This window comes from Bombus affinis, chromosome 14, assembly GCF_024516045.1.
Source record: "Bombus affinis isolate iyBomAffi1 chromosome 14, iyBomAffi1.2, whole genome shotgun sequence".
Lineage (NCBI taxonomy): Eukaryota > Metazoa > Arthropoda > Insecta > Hymenoptera > Apidae > Bombus > Bombus affinis.
In genome coordinates, this window is record NC_066357.1 from 6,259,668 (window position 1) to 6,278,216 (window position 18,549).

Below are 18,549 nucleotides of genomic sequence, written 5' to 3' on the forward strand. Positions count from 1 at the left end.
TTATAAACCATTAAAATAAATGTCATTAAAAGTAACTATATTAGTTACAATTATACTAAATCCCGATTGATATTCATAAAAATGAATAAAAGTAACGGAAACTAATCAGATTAAGTGAAATAGGCAGATATAAACAAATTCATTCTATATTTTCAACTTACTTTTACACCTCCTTTCTGATTATATCATAATTTCAAAAATACCCTGTATAATATATATACCGTATACACATATTTGCATTAAAGCAAATTAAAAACTTACAACCTAATAATTCGTGTTCATAACATTATAAATATTGCGGAAATCTTATAACAAAAGTCGTAAAACGTATTTGTTCGAGAACTTCTGAACATACCTTTATAGGAAGATGAGCAATATATATACACACATACAAATATATGATAAATTCGTTCCAATATTGAATACAAAAATAGCAATGATACTGATAACTTAATAGCACTTGTGCATCAAATTTGTTAACAATATTACAAGTATTCATTAATAATTTGATATAAAAAATATGGCGAATTCTAAGGTAAGAAAGTTTAGGTAAAGTTGAAAGCTTTCAACAACAGTGATTCTTCACTGCAAACCGTTTACCTTGTATTATAATAGAGCACAACAATAAACTATTCATTTCAGATCAGTAAATAGAATTCCTTTAAGCATTTTACGAATTCTATATAGAGCTCCTTTTGGTGCTTCGTTCGAAATACATGAAATCCTAAAACATATTTGTAAAATCGATAAATTTATCGATATTAATATATGTACAAATCTGCCTATATGATAACTTACGATGAGAATACAGGCACCGAGTAAAACAGCTTTAATTTTAACATCTAAATCCACAGGAAAGCGTAGGCTGAAATTATCAGCGTCTGTAAAAACTTCTGTAGTAAAACCACTCCATTTCTTCTTAATTTCTCCAACTCTATGTACTCCATCGGCAGACTTTATCTGAGGGAAAGGAGAAAAGAGTTATGTAAATACTAGTTAAATGACCTTTAAAAAGATGTTCTTTAAATATTATTACAATTAATATTCTACCTTATATGTCACGTTTCCGCAACATCTAAAGCATGGTCCCTTAATCCTTAAGACTGTTTTGCCAGATGCATCGCGAATAGAAAACGAAGGCCTAAAAATATGGCAATTTTCTGTTACAGAACCGAGAAGCATGTCTCCAGAATACACCTCTAGCATCTGAAAATAAATTCAAATTCAAATGCAAATGAAATTAAATTCGAGTTTATATTTAAACATATAACCTCTTATCGTGCGAGGGAAAAAAATGGCGGTAATTTCGAAATTCAAAACAACTATTAGGAATGATTGAAGGAAGGGGATAAATCTGGTTCTAGTTTTAATATTTAAGTACGTCCAATATCTTTTTGCCAAATATTCATACGTTGCTATTAATAAATCTGAATCAAAGAATTCATGAGTATAAAGAATGTGAAAAAAGGTTTGGTCAGCATGCTGACTATCTCTATCTTTTACAAGGTTGCGCAAGGTAGATGCATAGAAATCGGCATAGCGTGCTTTGCTCCATGCATAATTCAAACGTGTTTCTTTTTAATCATAAATGTAAGCTACAAAATAACATTCACGACAACTAATAGAATAATTTAAAAATAAAGTATTACAATTAACCACGTTATGCTCGTTATATGCAAAACATTAGTTCTTTCAAATTTACAAATAGTAAAATAGTATCACAAAATTAGTATGTTTCAACACATTGACAGCCATGGTCATCAGTGATGCACGTTACCAGATTTTTTAAATGATTGGAATAAGACAAATTTCATGGACTAACAAATTTTCAATAATGTGAATGACTTACATAACATTGCCAGAAAAAAATGTGCAAATACAATATACTAATATTTTGCAAAAATTAAGTATTACAGTTTAGTATATTTTACTCTATTGCAGCTCTCAAAGTAAAATATACAAAATTTTCTTGTCGGTACAATGTGTTAATATAAAAATATCTTTCTTTATAAATCAGAATGGATGAAGTGACAGATGTTTGAACACCTGTAAAAATATTTGTTATTATGTATTATAAATTATCCGTACGACTTTCTTCTGCAACGACTGTGCGTTCGAAGAGTATTTGTATTAAAGGGTTCTATTTACAGCAGCTCTTGTACGGGGATCGAGTGAGTGAGGTTCTTCACTAGAGGCCGAAACAACGTATCCAAAAGCGACTTCGACGAGCGGTACTGGTCAAAGAGTATCGATCGTGACCGGCTTTTCTAATGTGCCGAATAACTTTTCGTCAAAGGTAATCGTCACAGATGGTGCGCACGTGCAAAGAAAGTGTGCGCGTTGTGTGCACCGCGTGTTGGAGAAAAAACTCATGCCTACGTTTTGCAAACCGTATCTACTGCCCGCTATAAATTGCAGTAACGCGGTTGCCAGACGTGTCCGTCGTTAACTGATTGGCTAACTACATGACGAAGCTTGTATAATATATTGTCACGGTGTATTATTTCAAAGAAACATGTGAAATGAATATATTCCGCATTGCATATGATAGCATTAAAATAGAATTGTTTACTATGAATTCCTGCTAAACATTTAAATATTAAGTTTAGAATAAATATGTAGATGTAGATATTTGTTGTTTATTCATACTTTATAGTAAGTATAGTAACACATATTTGTTATTATCCATTTCGTATATCGTATTCCTTTTTGTGTTATAACTCTATCTCTTTTGTGTCATAACAATACTTCCAATGACATATGCTATATCTTTGTTTATTCTGATCTTTAGAATATACTAACAACGTATGGCAGGAAAAAACTGGGACGTTCTGTATATTTCCAGTAGGCGGCCGAAAGGGTATGAGTCAGAATTATTAGTTTTGCAGAGAAGTATTTATAATACTTGAAAGTTATTTAAGATCAGGTATCAAATTTTAGATATGATATTAACACCTCAAATAAAATGAATGAGAAAGAAATGGAATTGAATCGCACTATTGGAACCAAAGGCAAAAAAAAAAGATAATATAGAATATATTAGCGTATCCTGTTTTGACCAAAATTTGACAATGCTCTGCCTGCCAATCATATCCTATCCTATTTATCCCTATGATTACTGATTGTACGTATTAGATCGTATTCTCAGATTGATATTAAAGGATGAAATACCTGCATGCAACAAAAGCAACAGCAACCTGTACACCTGCAGGGTCGAACCATACGTAGGACTTCCCTGTGATTGGTGTCGCCCACGTGTAATTCACAACTACGTAGAGTACCGAGGCATAGCCGCGCGCATACATTTGACTCTTCCATGACATAAAACAATGGCTGGCCAGTAGCATTCGTTATAAGGTATTTGTTCTCAGTCTCCCATCCAACGACAACTGTAATTATTTAATTGGTTCATTGACAAATTATAATTGTTGCGACGGACATTTGTATTGTTTAGTAGAGGGATACAGCACGTTGTGTTTCGAATGATACAACACTAACCTTCCAATAACTCAAGTTGTTGTTGCACGTACAGACGATCAAGGACTATAAGGTATTCCAAGCCGGGTGGACAAGTCGTATTCTGCGGTGACCAGCCACCTAAAATGAAAGATTTATTAAAATTTAAGTTACCTCTTTTGTTTATGTTTTCTTCTAATTATAGGCCATTTTTTAATATATTTCAAAAAATTGATTCAATCCAATTTAGCTATACATCCTTCGAATCATTCTCGATCCAATTGTCCTTTTTTTTAATTGTTAAAAAATTCCTAAATTTGAGGAGAATATAAATATACTGTATTTATATTTATTATAACAAGAAACAAATATATTATATAACTTCTTGTTTCACTTTTACGATAAAGTTTTCCATGACGATATTTATAAAAAGTAATAGTTGTAAAAAAATATCTAAGCAAAGTATTTATAGAAAATATTGATTATAAGAGATATTTATAAAAAATATAAAGACTAAAATACTGATTTCCTATTCCTTTAGACGAGAACAAGAACGCGACGTAAAAATCCGAAGACCGTAGCGGAGTTAATTTAAATTCCAACTTCAATTTAAAAACAAAATGATCATTAGTCACAGTCGATCTGTAACCATCAAATATTCAAATTTACTTTTATCGGCCGAAGGACCTCCATAAATTTAATTTCAGGCCATTTAATCAGCAGCCAAGCGTGTAATAGAATCACCTCTTTTCCTCATCCGTAAGGAATCTCGTATAGCCCTTCTTCTTTGATCTATATCTCTTTAACGTGTTTCTGACCAAAGCGCGAAGCCGTCTTCGAAACTGTTGTATCTTTCCCTTCCAGGAAGTTTCAAGATATTCCGACTCCATCACTCACACACTTTTTCCACAACCAAAATCTTCACCTTTTGCTTTTCATAATCGTAATAAACATTTCTAACTTGCTTATTGGCCCCACTAAAAATTTCTTATTAATATTATAATATGTACTATTTTCTAGTAATCATTCCTTAACTCTTTCTCATTTTCTAATGGAACATTTGTATGGATAAAAAATTCATTTCACAGACAAAATTCCCACTCTTATTTTTTTTTAGAATTATAAACAATAATTTAAGATTGTTTATTCCTAGCAAAAATTGTTTACTTATATGTCAGTGTTTACTAGGATATTTACTAGGAATACTATTTTCGAATAATTTTCTATTTTTCCGCATTTTGAAACGTTTGAAAGAATGGACATATACTTGACGAATTTATGAGATGCGTGAAACCGCGTTACGGAATACCGAAACTTTAGCAGCAGTCAATATACTAATGTCGGCTATTTTCTCAAGTTTCCTCTGCTCAGCAAAATGATAAAACTTATGTACTTTCCTTAAGATAGTTTTAGTTAGAACGGTTTGCTTTTTCACGTTATCTTTGCAGATAAAGAAAACAATAAATGCTCCCCCTGAGTTAAAACTTTTCCAGCTGTTTAATGTAGTATCTTAAAATAATTCCAATCTTTTCCCTATACTCTATTTATTTTTCCACATTTCTTTATCTTCCATGGATTATTCCATATATTATTTACTTTCTTAAGATAATTCTGTTTATATACATGTTTTTTAAATTTTATGTGATTTTTTGCACAAAATATTTTTTCTAAGTACAATCATAAATTGTGTTTCTTAAATAACCTTTTCATTGTCTTATAAAAAAAATGCGATTGGAAATTTTAATTATGTCAAAACTCTGAGAAAGTATTACGATAGAAGCGTCGCGTTAGAAAAGGGAACAGCAAAATTGAAGGTGTTTATAGTGCCGCGAAGTGGAATTTTATGCAACATAATTATCCAGCCCTTCGTCGGTAGCAGATTGTCGATCCGACGACACATTTCCGACTCGTTGTTTCATAAATTAGGCAGAATATTCTTTAAGCTTTGTATACCGTAAATTAGCCATGAATCACCTTGGCACACAACCATACTACACAACTGCCATTTTACTATTCGACCATCGCGAGAATCAAAGGTCATTTCGAAAATTTCGTTCAGATAAAATAATTTTTCTGTCGTTGAGAATCCTTTACCACATCTTATTGGAAATTGTTTATAGTGAAAATAATTGTAAAGAATTAATGAGTTCAAAAGAAATATTAATTTTTAACATATTCGATTAATAATTCCATCGTTAATAGTTTATTCATTTTTGTAATAATCTTATTTCTATCAGTGACTATCTGCTCAATGAAACTGCTTGAAGGACATAAAGAAGTGACAAGTCAGTGATAAATAGATTGGAAATATTTGTGCATTTCAGAGAAAATTAAATATGCAAAATTAAGTATATGGAAAGTATGTAATATTCTAAAAATACACAAAATATTCAAAGTAAAGTATTCATTGCTGTATTTCGATATTTGAGATTTTGAATTTCTATATGTATGTTTATGTATGTTTCGTTTCTTTAATTGAACTTAAGTATTAATTTACATTTTGCATAATCATCCGCAGTCTAGCGATAGATAAAAGTATCGTGTTACGATTTAATTAGAGATGGAGTTTTCATATATCAACGATGTAGCGCTTCCAAAGAAGTACAATAATAGAAAAGTAAGTATACGAAGTGCTTACAATAGTCACATAGCAACTCTGATCATAGTTATATATAAATTTTTACATTCACCCATAACCAGATATTATAAATCAACTAGAGTCATTAATTATTTACCATAATATCACTGTGATAACATTTCACTAATGAAAATTTTTATTTTTCACGATTCTTATTAAACACTTATCACTGATAACACTTATAATTAGTAACTGGTCAATATTTAACACTTATAAATAACTGCTGTACCGGTATTTACATAATATGTCTTTTTGTTGATCACAAATAATATTAACTGATTTAAACTAGTGACACACACGATCTATAGATGAACCATATTAATTGATTTATGTTGTACCTTTTTTTAGAAAGATTTAGGAATCGATCAAGATCACAAATAGTATTTACTAGCGATAAGAGAACGATGCGAGCGAGAACACGAAACTGGATGTCGCTTATCCTGCATACGTGACGCTTCCATCAACGAAGACGACTATTATCTACTTACTGATCGTCACTTGGCAAACAGCGGCTGTATCGTGCTTCGTTTACGAACCTCTCTTCTCTTACTATATATGTACGTACCCAGATAATATTAGTGAGTGATAAATTCAAAGTCGAGTTACTACCTGAACATGGTGAAGAAGCTTTGGAAGTATTTAGAAAGCTGCAGGATTGTTATGAAAAGATTATATTTTATAGTACTACTCTAAAGTTAATCTTTAATTAAAACATAATATAACGTTTATATACTATATATTTAATTTTATGAATATAGATCAGATTTGTTCCTGTCGCCTGATAGTAATTATAATATTTATATATACAGTCTTTTAATTACAAATTTCATAACTTTGTTCTATCGTTCTATGTATTTGTTCAAATGATATGTAATCAAAATGTACGAAGAATATGACATTAGACTTAGGTATTTATAGTTAGTTAAAAAAGTTTCATAACTTACTTCTGTATTAATTCACGTATTTGAATTAACGTTTTAATAATCTATTTCTGATTAGTATAAGTACGGTTTGTGCCAACAAGTCTTTTATCGAAGACATTCTATATAAAAAATAATCTTGACGGAATCTGATAACACGCGAATGTCTCAAGGGTACTTTAATCAAGAATTTTATATCTACCTCGTCAACAATTTTATATTATCCCGAGTAATCGTTTTAAATTTTCGAGCAGTGAAAATTTTTGTAAAATAACGGAAACCTATAGAAATATATGTTAAACGTTTACAAATAGGTAACCATATTTATAAATACAGGAACTAGAAAATTTTACCTTGTGGTATCATTGGTAACTCGGGTTGTGGCGCTTCAGGTCCTGGCATTGATATCCCATATGGTGGTGGTGCAGGTTGTGGTATCCCAGGTGCCATCCCGGGTTTTGGTATCCCAGGTGCCACCCCGGGTTGTGGTATCTCAGGTGCCACCCCGGGTTGTGGTATCCCAGGTGCCACCCCGGGTTGTGGTATCCCAGGTGCCACCCCAGGTTGTGGTATTCCAGGTTGAGGTATTGAAAATGCACTAGGTGATGGTGCAGTAGCAATAGTCGGCGGATATGGTTGTAGCGCAGAATAAGAAGTCGAATTCATCTTTTTTGTTTGAATAAATTACTTTCTTAAAATCCACGACAAGATAAAACTTCTTAAACTCCTATCTTCCCTGAAACTAAAAAGAAAATCATGATTAAAAATCAATCTTCATCAAAAATTAATTAAAATTAAAATTAAAATCAATTAAATCAAAAATCAAGCTTAATATCTAATTTTATTATTTTAATAAAGAAGCTGCAAACATACAATTCGAATTCTTTTAAAATTTAGTAACATATGTGTGTATGTGGTATTCTTAGTATGTAAGTAATTTTATTACATGCATACAAAAATACGCATTTGCATGTGTATTTTGTGAAGAACTTACTGTATGTATTATACAAACATTAGGTGATATAATTCTATGTAAAAAGGTAACAATCAAAGCATTTCTCTTCACTTTGTTTACTTTTTGTTTCGGTATCTAGGTTATGTTTGTGTATATCCCCTAGTCGGTAACGCTGTTCGTATAACGACCTTTCTTATCAACAGAGCGGTTGCACCGAGTGTAGTTACGAAAAAGATCGTGCGGTGACGAAACTCTAATCGTATAATACTGTTTATGTTATTGAAATTGTCAGGTCATTGTCCGCTCGTAAAGGTCGTTGTAACTTATGGGAGGATATGAACTGTATGAACTATAGCCGATAAATTTCCATTCTTTCATTGATAACAATCCTTTGTCTCTCGATATGTCTATGATCGATAAATTACACGGATATTGCTGGTCAGATACCAATTCAATCATAGTATAAACTATACTATTACAAATTCAATTAGCATATAATTGCATGATAGTGGCATTTGTTTTTATCTTTTCATTATCATTATCCATACATCAATTAAACATTATTCATCACGTTTTCATTGTTTTGCATATTGAGTGGTTCATAGTTGTTTCAAGAATTATTAAGGGTAACAGCAAAATTCTTTTTTGGTGTCTCAGTTCGAAAACCTTTTGCCAAATACATAGGTGCTACTGTTAACATCCTTGAGAGTATCCTTGAAAGATTCGAATAAATCGTAGAACGATTACTCAAAAAAAAAATTTGTTATTGTCTCTAACAATTTCCAAGATTATATTTTGTAACTTCATTACTGGACTGCGGATGTTTGCATTTTTGGAAAATTTAATTTCCAAGATTTCTGTAATTTCCAAAAATCTACAAAATGCATATAATATATGCAAGAATGTACAAGACATCCAAAGTAGAATATATATTATGACATTTAATGGATGAAACAAATTTGTATATAGACTCCATTTCTTTAGTCAGGTTCATAAAAATATAAAATCGTATAAACATCCGCTATCTATCATTATATATAAAACACACTGTATATTTTTCTGAGAACTCTATATTTCCACTTTTATTCGCTCTATTTAGGTTATGTACATACATTTTTACGGTTATAATATATTTAATATGGGATAAATTAAAATTCTTACGAGTTTTTATGTCTTATTAAATTATAATGTAACACGATATAATTTAAAAAAGAAAAAGAAAAGGAAAAAATAATTGGTAAAATAAACATGCAGCAAAATAGGCAGGAAAGTGTAGTGCGAATTGAAAAGAAAAATAACACCTTAATCTAGTTTCGACCTCATTGAATGCACTACTTTTTAATAGCCTTGAATTAGATTTCATGAGACCTAATCGACGGTTTCCTCGTTTGTTACGAACAACCTCGATAACTTTTCGTTCGTACGATCTTTTTTCAATGCGCGCGTTCGTAACACGCACTGATTACGCTTTTCACGGTGAACGAACGACAAATTATACGAATTAGCGTTACACGATCGGAGCGAACCACATTTCGGTGATGCTCCAATTAATGACACTGAAAATCATCGATAAGCGTGGCGATAAGTGCACGTGCGTTTCAAGAACCATGTGCATTGTTCTGTATATTCAACGATAGCTGATTCGATGATATTTCCAAATAAATCATTTACTTGCTCGTACAATTATCAATTTTAGCTTACATTCTGTTTATTTATTATATCACCAAGCACCGACATTCGTAACATGTTTATATTGTATAAAAATGTGTAACATGTGTTGTTATATATTTGTACAAATTTCTAATAAAGTATAATTTATTATTTTACAAATAAAACCTAGCTATAATATATTTGAAATTATTAAAGTATGACTGCAATATAATTATTTTTATCAAATTATTATATTATTTTTATTTAGATGTTAAATAACTCCTAAAAAAAAAAAAAGAAATGAAAATTCTTGTACTGAAGATAAAAATTAACTAAACTATAATTCTTCTAATACGCAGAAAGATGAGACTTTTCAAAAGATTAATGAGTATTAACCTTTAGTAACTAATTATCACCATTCGTCACCAAATACTACGTAAAGTGATGCATTGTTCAGTTATGTACACTTTCATCGGATGATGTCATCGTGTCTCACATGTGTCTGCGTTCGCATACCACAAGGTCGTTAGTGCTTGACTATAGGAATGACGTATATCTACATGGGGATACACCAATACAAAAGAAACGGGAGGTCTCTATAAACCGCAAGATACGGTAGCAACATGCGCTTCCGGTTTTTCAGAAAAGTATTAGCTACGCCCTTTAACGATGGAAAACGAAACATGAACTTACTTGTAGCTTCTCGTTATCTCTTTCTTTTTTCTTGTTGTCCCTGTTTCTCCCTCCCTAACCCTGTCTTTCTTTTTTTTCAACACTATGTAAAAGAAAGGGAAATATTCAATAAAAACATACGAAGCAACAAGCTCAATAGAAATCGAATTTTCTTGTCACGCACATCTCTTTAGATATTTTTCTTATTGATCTATTTTAGGAATATCGTATTTATGCGGTGTTTTCATGTAAGTGAGAAACTTTGTATAGACGAATAGACAACGCTTATTTTTCTATTGCTCAATGATGCAATACGATTGACTTTGCAAAAAAAGCAATTAAAATTGCAAATATCATCAACGAAAAGTGGTTCGTGTTCTATGAATCATTTAACAAATCCGGTATAACATTGTACCTTTATTTAACCACTATAGAAGGAAATGTGCAATTCCGATGACTTTTAATAAACGATTAAATTTATGCTAATACAAATTATTATTACTGTTGTTATTTGTGTTTATTGTAACGGGGATTAAAACTTAGTACAATCTTTGCTTACAAATATGTTCGTTTAATACAACTTTGATTGCTTTTTAATTTATTACATATATATGTATTACTATAACTATGATTATAAGTTAATATAAATAACGATTATTCCAATTCTCATCTTAGGACAACAAATTTTGTTATCATAAAATTTATTAAAAACCAAAAATAAACAAAAAATAAAATTTTACAGAATAATTTGTGATATTAATAAAACTCACTGATGAATGCTTGGGAGTTCGTGGCTTTTGAGATCGTGGATAGTGCTGTCTGGAAGATAAGAGAATGACACTTGCATCCGGTAAAGGGAGTTTCCGTGATTCCTCTCTTACTATTTTCCTCGGGTGTACGATTATACACAAAGAAAGAGCGAACAGTCAGTCCCCTCATCGAGCGCTCCGATTCGTTACGACTTTTCCAACCCGATCGGTATTCACCAATCGTAGAACAGTGCGATCAAGTAAAAAGGAGCCATGCCGGAAAATTTGGAAACAGGTCTTAAAGCACAATTTTTCAGTCCTTTACGAGATAAGTTTTGGAAAGATATATATTGAGTAGACGTAAACTAGTTATAGGTTGAAAGCGGATAGAGGCAGTTCAGGCAGTGGTCCGATGTTCGGCGCAGGAGGTACGAAAAGAAAATCCAAGTGTGATAAGATGGCGTCACGCACGTCAGATCTAGGGAAGAAGTGAGGGGTAGAGGAAAGACAGGAAGGAGGCAGGCCAGGCGAACGTCGCCAGGGGACTGCGGTGTGTGACAGAGAGTGTGAATACGGGTGCTGTCATGTCTTCTTCGGACCTTAAGAACGGCTACGTTTCGATCACGGTAAAATCTTGTGCACGATTCATCGTTTAATAATATCATCAATGCCTTTGTCCGGCAATAAGAATCGTTCTAGTTCTAACGCGATCGTCTCAACGATACGAAGAAGACGGAGTTAATATAGCGGCAGTCAATTTTTGTAGTGTTCGAGAAAGAACAAACGTGCAACGATAATCGGCTAAAAGGTACTCGAGAGAGAGAGAACCTTCCTCTCGGTCCTGGACACGTCGAGGAGGAGGAGGAGACGGAGGAGACGGAGGCGAACTGCCAAAGAGATGCGCGAGTTCAAGGTAGTCGTCCTCGGCTCGGGCGGGGTAGGCAAGAGTGCACTTACTGTGCAATTTGTTTCGGGATGTTTTATGGAGAAGTACGATCCGACGATCGAGGACTTTTATCGGAAGGAGATCGAAGTGGACAACTCGCCGTGTGTACTCGAGATCCTCGATACCGCCGGTACCGAACAATTCGCGAGTATGCGCGATCTATACATAAAGAACGGCCAAGGATTCGTCGTAGTTTATAGTCTGACGAATCATCAAACTTTCCAAGATATCAAGGCGATGAAGGAATTGATAACGCGCGTTAAAGGTACTGAAAGGGTACCTGTATTACTCGTCGCAAATAAGCTTGATCTTGAGCATCAACGCGAAGTGGATACCGCCGAGGGTAACGCTCTGGCGCAACTCTGGGGTTGTCCATTCGTCGAAGCATCTGCAAAACATCGCACGAATGTGAACGACGTGTTTGCGGAGATTGTACGCGAGATGAACGTCAGCCCTGAGAAAGAGAAGAAAAGCTACTGTTGTTGCAGCATCCTCTAATAATTAATCAAAATCCTGAACCATGGGCTAATTGAGCCATGTTAGGTGAAGGAAATGCATATAGTGGCTGGATTGTGGTACACTTGGTGAAAATTTCATTCATCCAGTGGCTACGCTCTCTCTCTTAGGCTCAATGTTGGGCTTGTGCTGTGAATTCGCCAATCTGTAAGACTAATATTATGATTGTAATGCCTGGATTTTTGTGAATTCAAAATACGTCAAAGACTCATGCCGTCTCTCTTGGTTCTTTTTCTATTGGAAAATCGTAGCCTGCTATTTGGCTGGCTGTTAAATATTTTAATATACATGGATAGTATTATGTGTAATATTATTGTAATATATAATAGTAGATATAAGTGGGCAATGAAAGAGGTAACTCCGTCAGCAAAGGACCAATACTCGAGAGAGAAAGAATGAGAAAAGGGAATAGCAAATGGAATAGGAAAGGACACAGATACCATCGAGGGTGATAACAGAACTGCCCTGCAGTAGTTGTTACTTGTTAACAGCAAAACCAAACTCGATACGTCTAGCTTTCTGCTCAATCTAAAAGATACACCCGTTGCGTATTTGTTCCAGTCCATGAACCTCTATTACTCGCAGGTTAGATTAACAAAGCATTCAAACTATTTGCAGATATTGAAGGAATCACTGTGATGGTCAGCCATTTGAAATATTAAAAAGAATTGGAAACGTTAGAATAAATGTTGTTTACAATGTACAGTCAAGAATTGGAAAGAAGATAGATCATTTTAAATACATTGTGCAATGATTTCCATTAATGATATGTTACCTATGCTCAATGTCAGAGGCTGCAGTACATTATATAGATGGCTTGAATGGTGTGTCGTTAATGGTACTGGTATTGATTGTACAGTTCCAATATTAGAAATACTTTTTATTGAGGTGAACATGATGGAGTATTGAGAATGGTCACTAATGAATAGAATTTTATATTTAAGACCAGAATATAAATATCAAAAAGATTCCATAGTATACCAGATATTGTGCGTATTCTTATTTCAATAAGAATTACCTTGATCAGAATGAAAACTGAAAGCGTAACACCCAGTGCTTAATTGATCAAAGCATGAAATGAAAAGGAACAAAAGAAAAGAAGAGGAAAGAAAATTGCAGTAATATTACAGAAGGACAGTAGTGCATAACATCAATCGTAAACATAATTATAGGATTTACATGGTAAAGTGTGTATGATAGAAACAAAAATACAAGTTCTTTATACAATTCCAAAAAGTTTTATGGCCAATTTGAAACAAAAGAAACCAGCAAGAGGAGAGAGGTGAGACTTTGAAATGTGTTTTTTCACAAAGGCTTGCTGGTACATTGATCCCTTCAACTGCAAAATACGTATGTGGTACTCATAATAATCAATATATCCATTGCTTTGTACGAACAAAAAATCTCTTTTCGAAACTGATTATCATTGAGTTTGTGAATGTAAACAGATAGATGTAACAAAAAAGAAAAAAAAAAGAAGCAATGGACTCCCTTAAAGTAGTAGTAGGTCGTGTGTAATTTTTCTCGTGTGATCAAAAAAAATCATATTATCCGATGTTAAATACCGCTTTTATACCATAACAGTCATTACATTAGCTCGATACATTATTATTTAATGCCACCATCGAAGTTATTAATTTCCGTGTGATCATTGCATAACGTACCTTAATAAAAAAAAAAATGAGGGTTGTTCAATTTGATTATCTTCTCTTTTTTTCTTTTTTACAAATTTTAATGGGAGGATATTAAATCCTGATTTTATAAAAACAAAAGAAAATGTGAATTTATAGTTTGTATAATATCTACTTGTTCGTCTCAATTATCTGTCTTTCGGATCGATTACGAATGTTGAATTGTACACGACCGACAGCGCTTCCCGTATTCGAACGTGTCGAAGGGCCGCGATATCGAACTGAAAAGTTTCAAACGAACTGATGTACAGTATTTCTATCATTGGTAGTTAGAGAGGACAAAAAAAAAATGAGTCCAACGATATTGAATTCTTGGGAAGAGTTATCGATCGTACACTTAATTCGTTTTCACCAATTGTCGGTGCACTTTTAGAAATGTCGTTTCGTAGCGAATATGCGGGGCTGGATGTTCTTCTTTCTAACATCGCAAAGCATTTAACTTTATGCGTTAATAACTATTATGCATGGTTCGGAAATTTTTATGTTTTTTTAAATTTCTCATATTAAGTTTAATTATACGTTTCACGTTAGATATTTATATATAATAAGTTTAAACGATTATTTGTTATTTTTTACATTTTAGTTTCATTCCAAAATATTAGTATTTATAATTTGATACTTTAGAAACCATTATACATCATATATCTATATGTATATGTATATGCATGAGGGGAACGAAGTACTCGAATATACAGTAGAGTATATAGAGGGAGAATTCGAAGTAGCCTCGCGTATTCGTCTAATGAAGGGTGCTAATACGTTTCGTCAGTTTAAGATTGGTGAAGCGTATACCGACGTAGCGAATCGGCCATTTAATATATTTCGTTATTGTACTCAAATAATATAAACACAGGCAAAGAAGAAAAAAGGGGGAAAAGCGAGTGGGAGGGGGGAACGGGAGGTGGCAACACAGATATAATTATTCGTATCCTCTATTTTATCACTCGGAAAATTCATAGTCTCGCTGTGATCCCGTAGATTATAACCGCAGTTTTTCTATTAAAAGGCGACGATAATAACCGCGTATAGAAGCCTTTCAACGGCGAATCAAAGGGCCTCTTTGTGAAACGTGTAATCGCTCTCGCTCTATTATCGTTACGTTTTTTCGCCCTCCTGGGTTTTTTGTGCTTCGCGAAAACCATAGATCGGCAAAGAGAATAATAAAAAAAGAAAGAACGAAAAAAGGAAAGAAAAATGGTAGAGTGAGGGGTTGGACACGGGGGTGGGGGAAAAGTAAAGGACGCTCATTGACTGCCCGCGGGATAGCTTTCTAAGTACATTATATACACACTAAATGCACGAAAAAAAAAAACGGAATAAAGGAAAAAAGAAGTTTCTATATTTGTATCGCTTCTGAACGTACACGCACATGTTTCTCCGGCGTGGGATCGCGTTTTAAGAATATTTTTCTAAAGAATGCACTGAAAACTTTTGTACACGAAAGAAAGAGAAAAAAAATGAAGAGAAACCCAAAAAAACGAAAAATGCAAAAAAAAGATGATAAAGTACTACTACTAATAATAATGATAAAAAAACTGTCCTCTTACTTGGAAAGCTATCGAGCATTAAGAAAATACTAGAAAAAAAAAGAAATAGAAAAAAAATCGAGCTTCGCCTGAGTGAGCATATCAAGTATCAAGGACCAGGTACGTTTCGTTCCCTTGTTTCTCGGCCAGCAAATATTTTTTAGTATTATCTATCGTTTCTTTTTTTTTTTTATTTTTTTTTATAACAAAAGTGAAAGAAGGAAAAAGATTAGGAAAAGAGAAAGCACAAGAATTCACCACCTATAAAAAAACGATTCGCATACGATTTTATAATTAGATATAAATAAATGAATGAATAAATAAATGATATAAATATAAATATATAAATATATATATATACATACAATATATATGTATACATGCAGATTTGTTACGCAACTGGGTCACATTAATTCGAGAAACACCACGATTTAGATGTATATCGGCCTTTCAGTACTACCTGCGTATGATATTGAGTACGAAATACGTTATATTTTTTACAATGTGAAGAATCTGTAAATATTATAGCGTCGAATTATATATAATAATAATAATAATAATTAATAATAATATTAATATTAATGAAGAAAAAAAAATTTGAAGGAATACTGATCTGACATTCGAAAAGACAACAATGAGAATGGCTTACAGTAAAAAAATGTGCATTTCATTGACAAACAACCTTCGCGAGATATAGTTATGTTCTTTGTTGTTTTAGCCCGTCTTTCTTTGGTTCGTTGTTCTTTGATCGGATTAACTATACTGTTCGAGCGATAATATCACTTGGGTAGACAAGAAACAGATACTCGAGACCACTCGATTGTAAACGACACCATCCGCAAAAATTGCTCGCTGGTATTTCGAATTCTTTTTTTTCTTTCTCCACCTGAGATGTTTGTTAATCGCGTCGATAAAAGAAGCAGGAGAAATAGGCGAAACGAAAACATGCGTTATTTTTTACCAGTGGCGAGAGAAAAAAAAGAAGTAAAACATAGGAGTACGTACCACTTGTATATTTCCTTTTTTAAAAACGCGAGTGAAAATAAACGAGTATCTTTTTTTGTGACAAAATATTCTCATTCTTGATTTCGTTTTCATTTGTCAAAAAATCTACTTTCAATTATCAAACGTTGTATTGTATTCCATTTATATTACCAACATAAGAATCTAGTCACTATAGAAATCTTGTAACTCAATGACATGGAAAAAATGTATGGTTCTTAACTTGGAGAAAATAATGGTTTTATTATGAAAGGCATGACTGTACTACCCTATTGTCTAGTTAATTAAAAGTCGATTCTTTATATTGAAATTATTTTAAATATTAATTTTTTGATATGGTCTATATAATGTAGCATGGATCTAATATTTGTAGTTAAAGATAGAAATCGTAATTTAATTTCAAAGACGATAGGCTGATACAGCAATTTTGTCTCATATTGCAGACCAAATTTTTTTCCATGAAAGCATTGAGACTATCCAGAGGAAGCTACCCACTTGATTTTTGCCTGTCTCAATACTGGTGCACATTTTTTCTTTGTATGCAATTTTTTCACATTTTTTTATTACTAACCATTGTACTGGCATTTTGGAAATATCGCACAAATATAATATAGAATAAAAACAAGCAACTACTTTAGTACTGATTATAAAAAAATCCTTTAGGACGTAAAGATGAAAAGTTTAAAATTTTAATGTAAAAAATTTTTCGTTACAAAGATTGAAAATACATACAAAAAATCCCTATAATTTTTAAACTTGTAAAATTTTTAATAAATTCTTTTACATAAAGTGATTCAGCAATAGAATAATCGAATTAGAAATTTATTGATCGTGAAAATATTTAATATCCGTTTGCGTTAGTTGTTTTATCGTTTATTATGGAAATAATTTTTTAAATACTTTATAATTCGATAAAAATCGCACAAAAACTAAAATTTGTAGGCTCAAAAAAGAAGAAAACAAATTGTGTAATAAATTAGTGGTAAGTATATATATTTATATATATATTTAAAAATATAGGGTACAGCAATAACTCTGATCACTTAAAAATATCTCAAGTTTACCGCCGTTTTTTAAAATTCTGTGCCATACTTTGGTATGACTGGTAGAGTAGAGAATGATTTCAACGACACCTAATTCAATGTCATTCAACAAGAAATAAAACAGTAAGCAACAAGCCTTACATCATAATAAATGTTCGAAATGGTGCCCATTTACATCGATGCAACTTTGAAATCCTCGAATTGTCAAAGCCCGTGTACTTGTTATCACTTCCGGATTGATTGTAGCACATACTGCAATGAGTCTTCGTTTCATATCTTGTAATATTCTCCCTGTATTAGTCGTTGGACATATTTACATTTGTAACCAATAACACTACTGTCTCGCGTATTATGCACGGTAAAAACTACTTGATAGAATCTTACTCAATCGATGCATAGGACGTGATGGGTCAGTTTCGTGGCTAGCCTATCCTCCTGATATTTATTAATGATTAAAAACACCATTTGATTTCTGTGGGAAATATTAAAAAATACTGTGTACCAAAAAAGCTAACGATGCTATTAGGCATGAAATAAAGGCTCAATCAATTTGGAAATGATAAATGAACAGGCTTCGGCAATTTGATGATTTCAAAATTTTCACCACTTCATCATGACGTAATATTTGTTGCTGTTTTGATTTGTGTCTTTTATTTATTGTTAAACGACTTTGTATTAAGGGTTGTTGAGATCGTCTAAACATACTATATTTTACCAAGCATAAAAAAGTAATTTAAAAGAACGGACGTGACCTTGAAATCTTTGAAAACGCTTCACTTACAAAA

The 18,549-nt window shown here is 32.5% G+C and overlaps 2 protein-coding genes across 8 annotated transcripts; one reads left to right on the forward strand and one right to left on the reverse strand.

Moving 5' to 3' along the window:
* Nucleotides 1–81: 81 nt before the first annotated feature.
* On the reverse strand, nt 82–11,201 carry LOC126923830 (phospholipid scramblase 1-like). Of its 5 annotated transcripts, none has more exons than XM_050737723.1 (8): nt 11,062–11,201; nt 7,539–7,756; nt 7,368–7,457; nt 3,499–3,597; nt 3,172–3,389; nt 1,051–1,206; nt 799–960; nt 82–724 (listed from the first exon to the last, which is right to left on the reverse strand). In XM_050737723.1, exons 2-8 carry the CDS (start codon nt 7,678–7,680, stop codon nt 680–682), a joined length of 912 nt encoding a protein of 303 aa, XP_050593680.1. In that variant the 5' UTR covers nt 7,681–7,756; nt 11,062–11,201; the 3' UTR covers nt 82–679. The 5 variants fall into 5 exon arrangements, with proteins under 5 accessions (XP_050593680.1, XP_050593679.1, XP_050593676.1 ...); XM_050737722.1 differs by having other exon boundaries at nt 7,512–7,756; XM_050737719.1 differs by having other exon boundaries at nt 7,368–7,756.
* LOC126923846 (ras-related protein Rap-2a) lies at nt 11,190–17,350 on the forward strand. Of its 3 annotated transcripts, none has more exons than XM_050737745.1 (2): nt 11,190–11,335; nt 11,416–17,350. In XM_050737745.1, exon 2 carries the CDS (start codon nt 11,939–11,941, stop codon nt 12,482–12,484), a length of 546 nt encoding a protein of 181 aa, XP_050593702.1. In that variant the 5' UTR covers nt 11,190–11,335; nt 11,416–11,938; the 3' UTR covers nt 12,485–17,350. The 3 variants fall into 3 exon arrangements, with proteins under 3 accessions (XP_050593702.1, XP_050593701.1, XP_050593699.1); XM_050737744.1 differs by having other exon boundaries at nt 11,247–11,335; nt 11,410–17,350; XM_050737742.1 differs by lacking the exon at nt 11,190–11,335 and having other exon boundaries at nt 11,428–11,666; nt 11,807–17,350.
* The last annotated feature ends 1,199 nt before the right edge of the window (nt 17,351–18,549 follow it).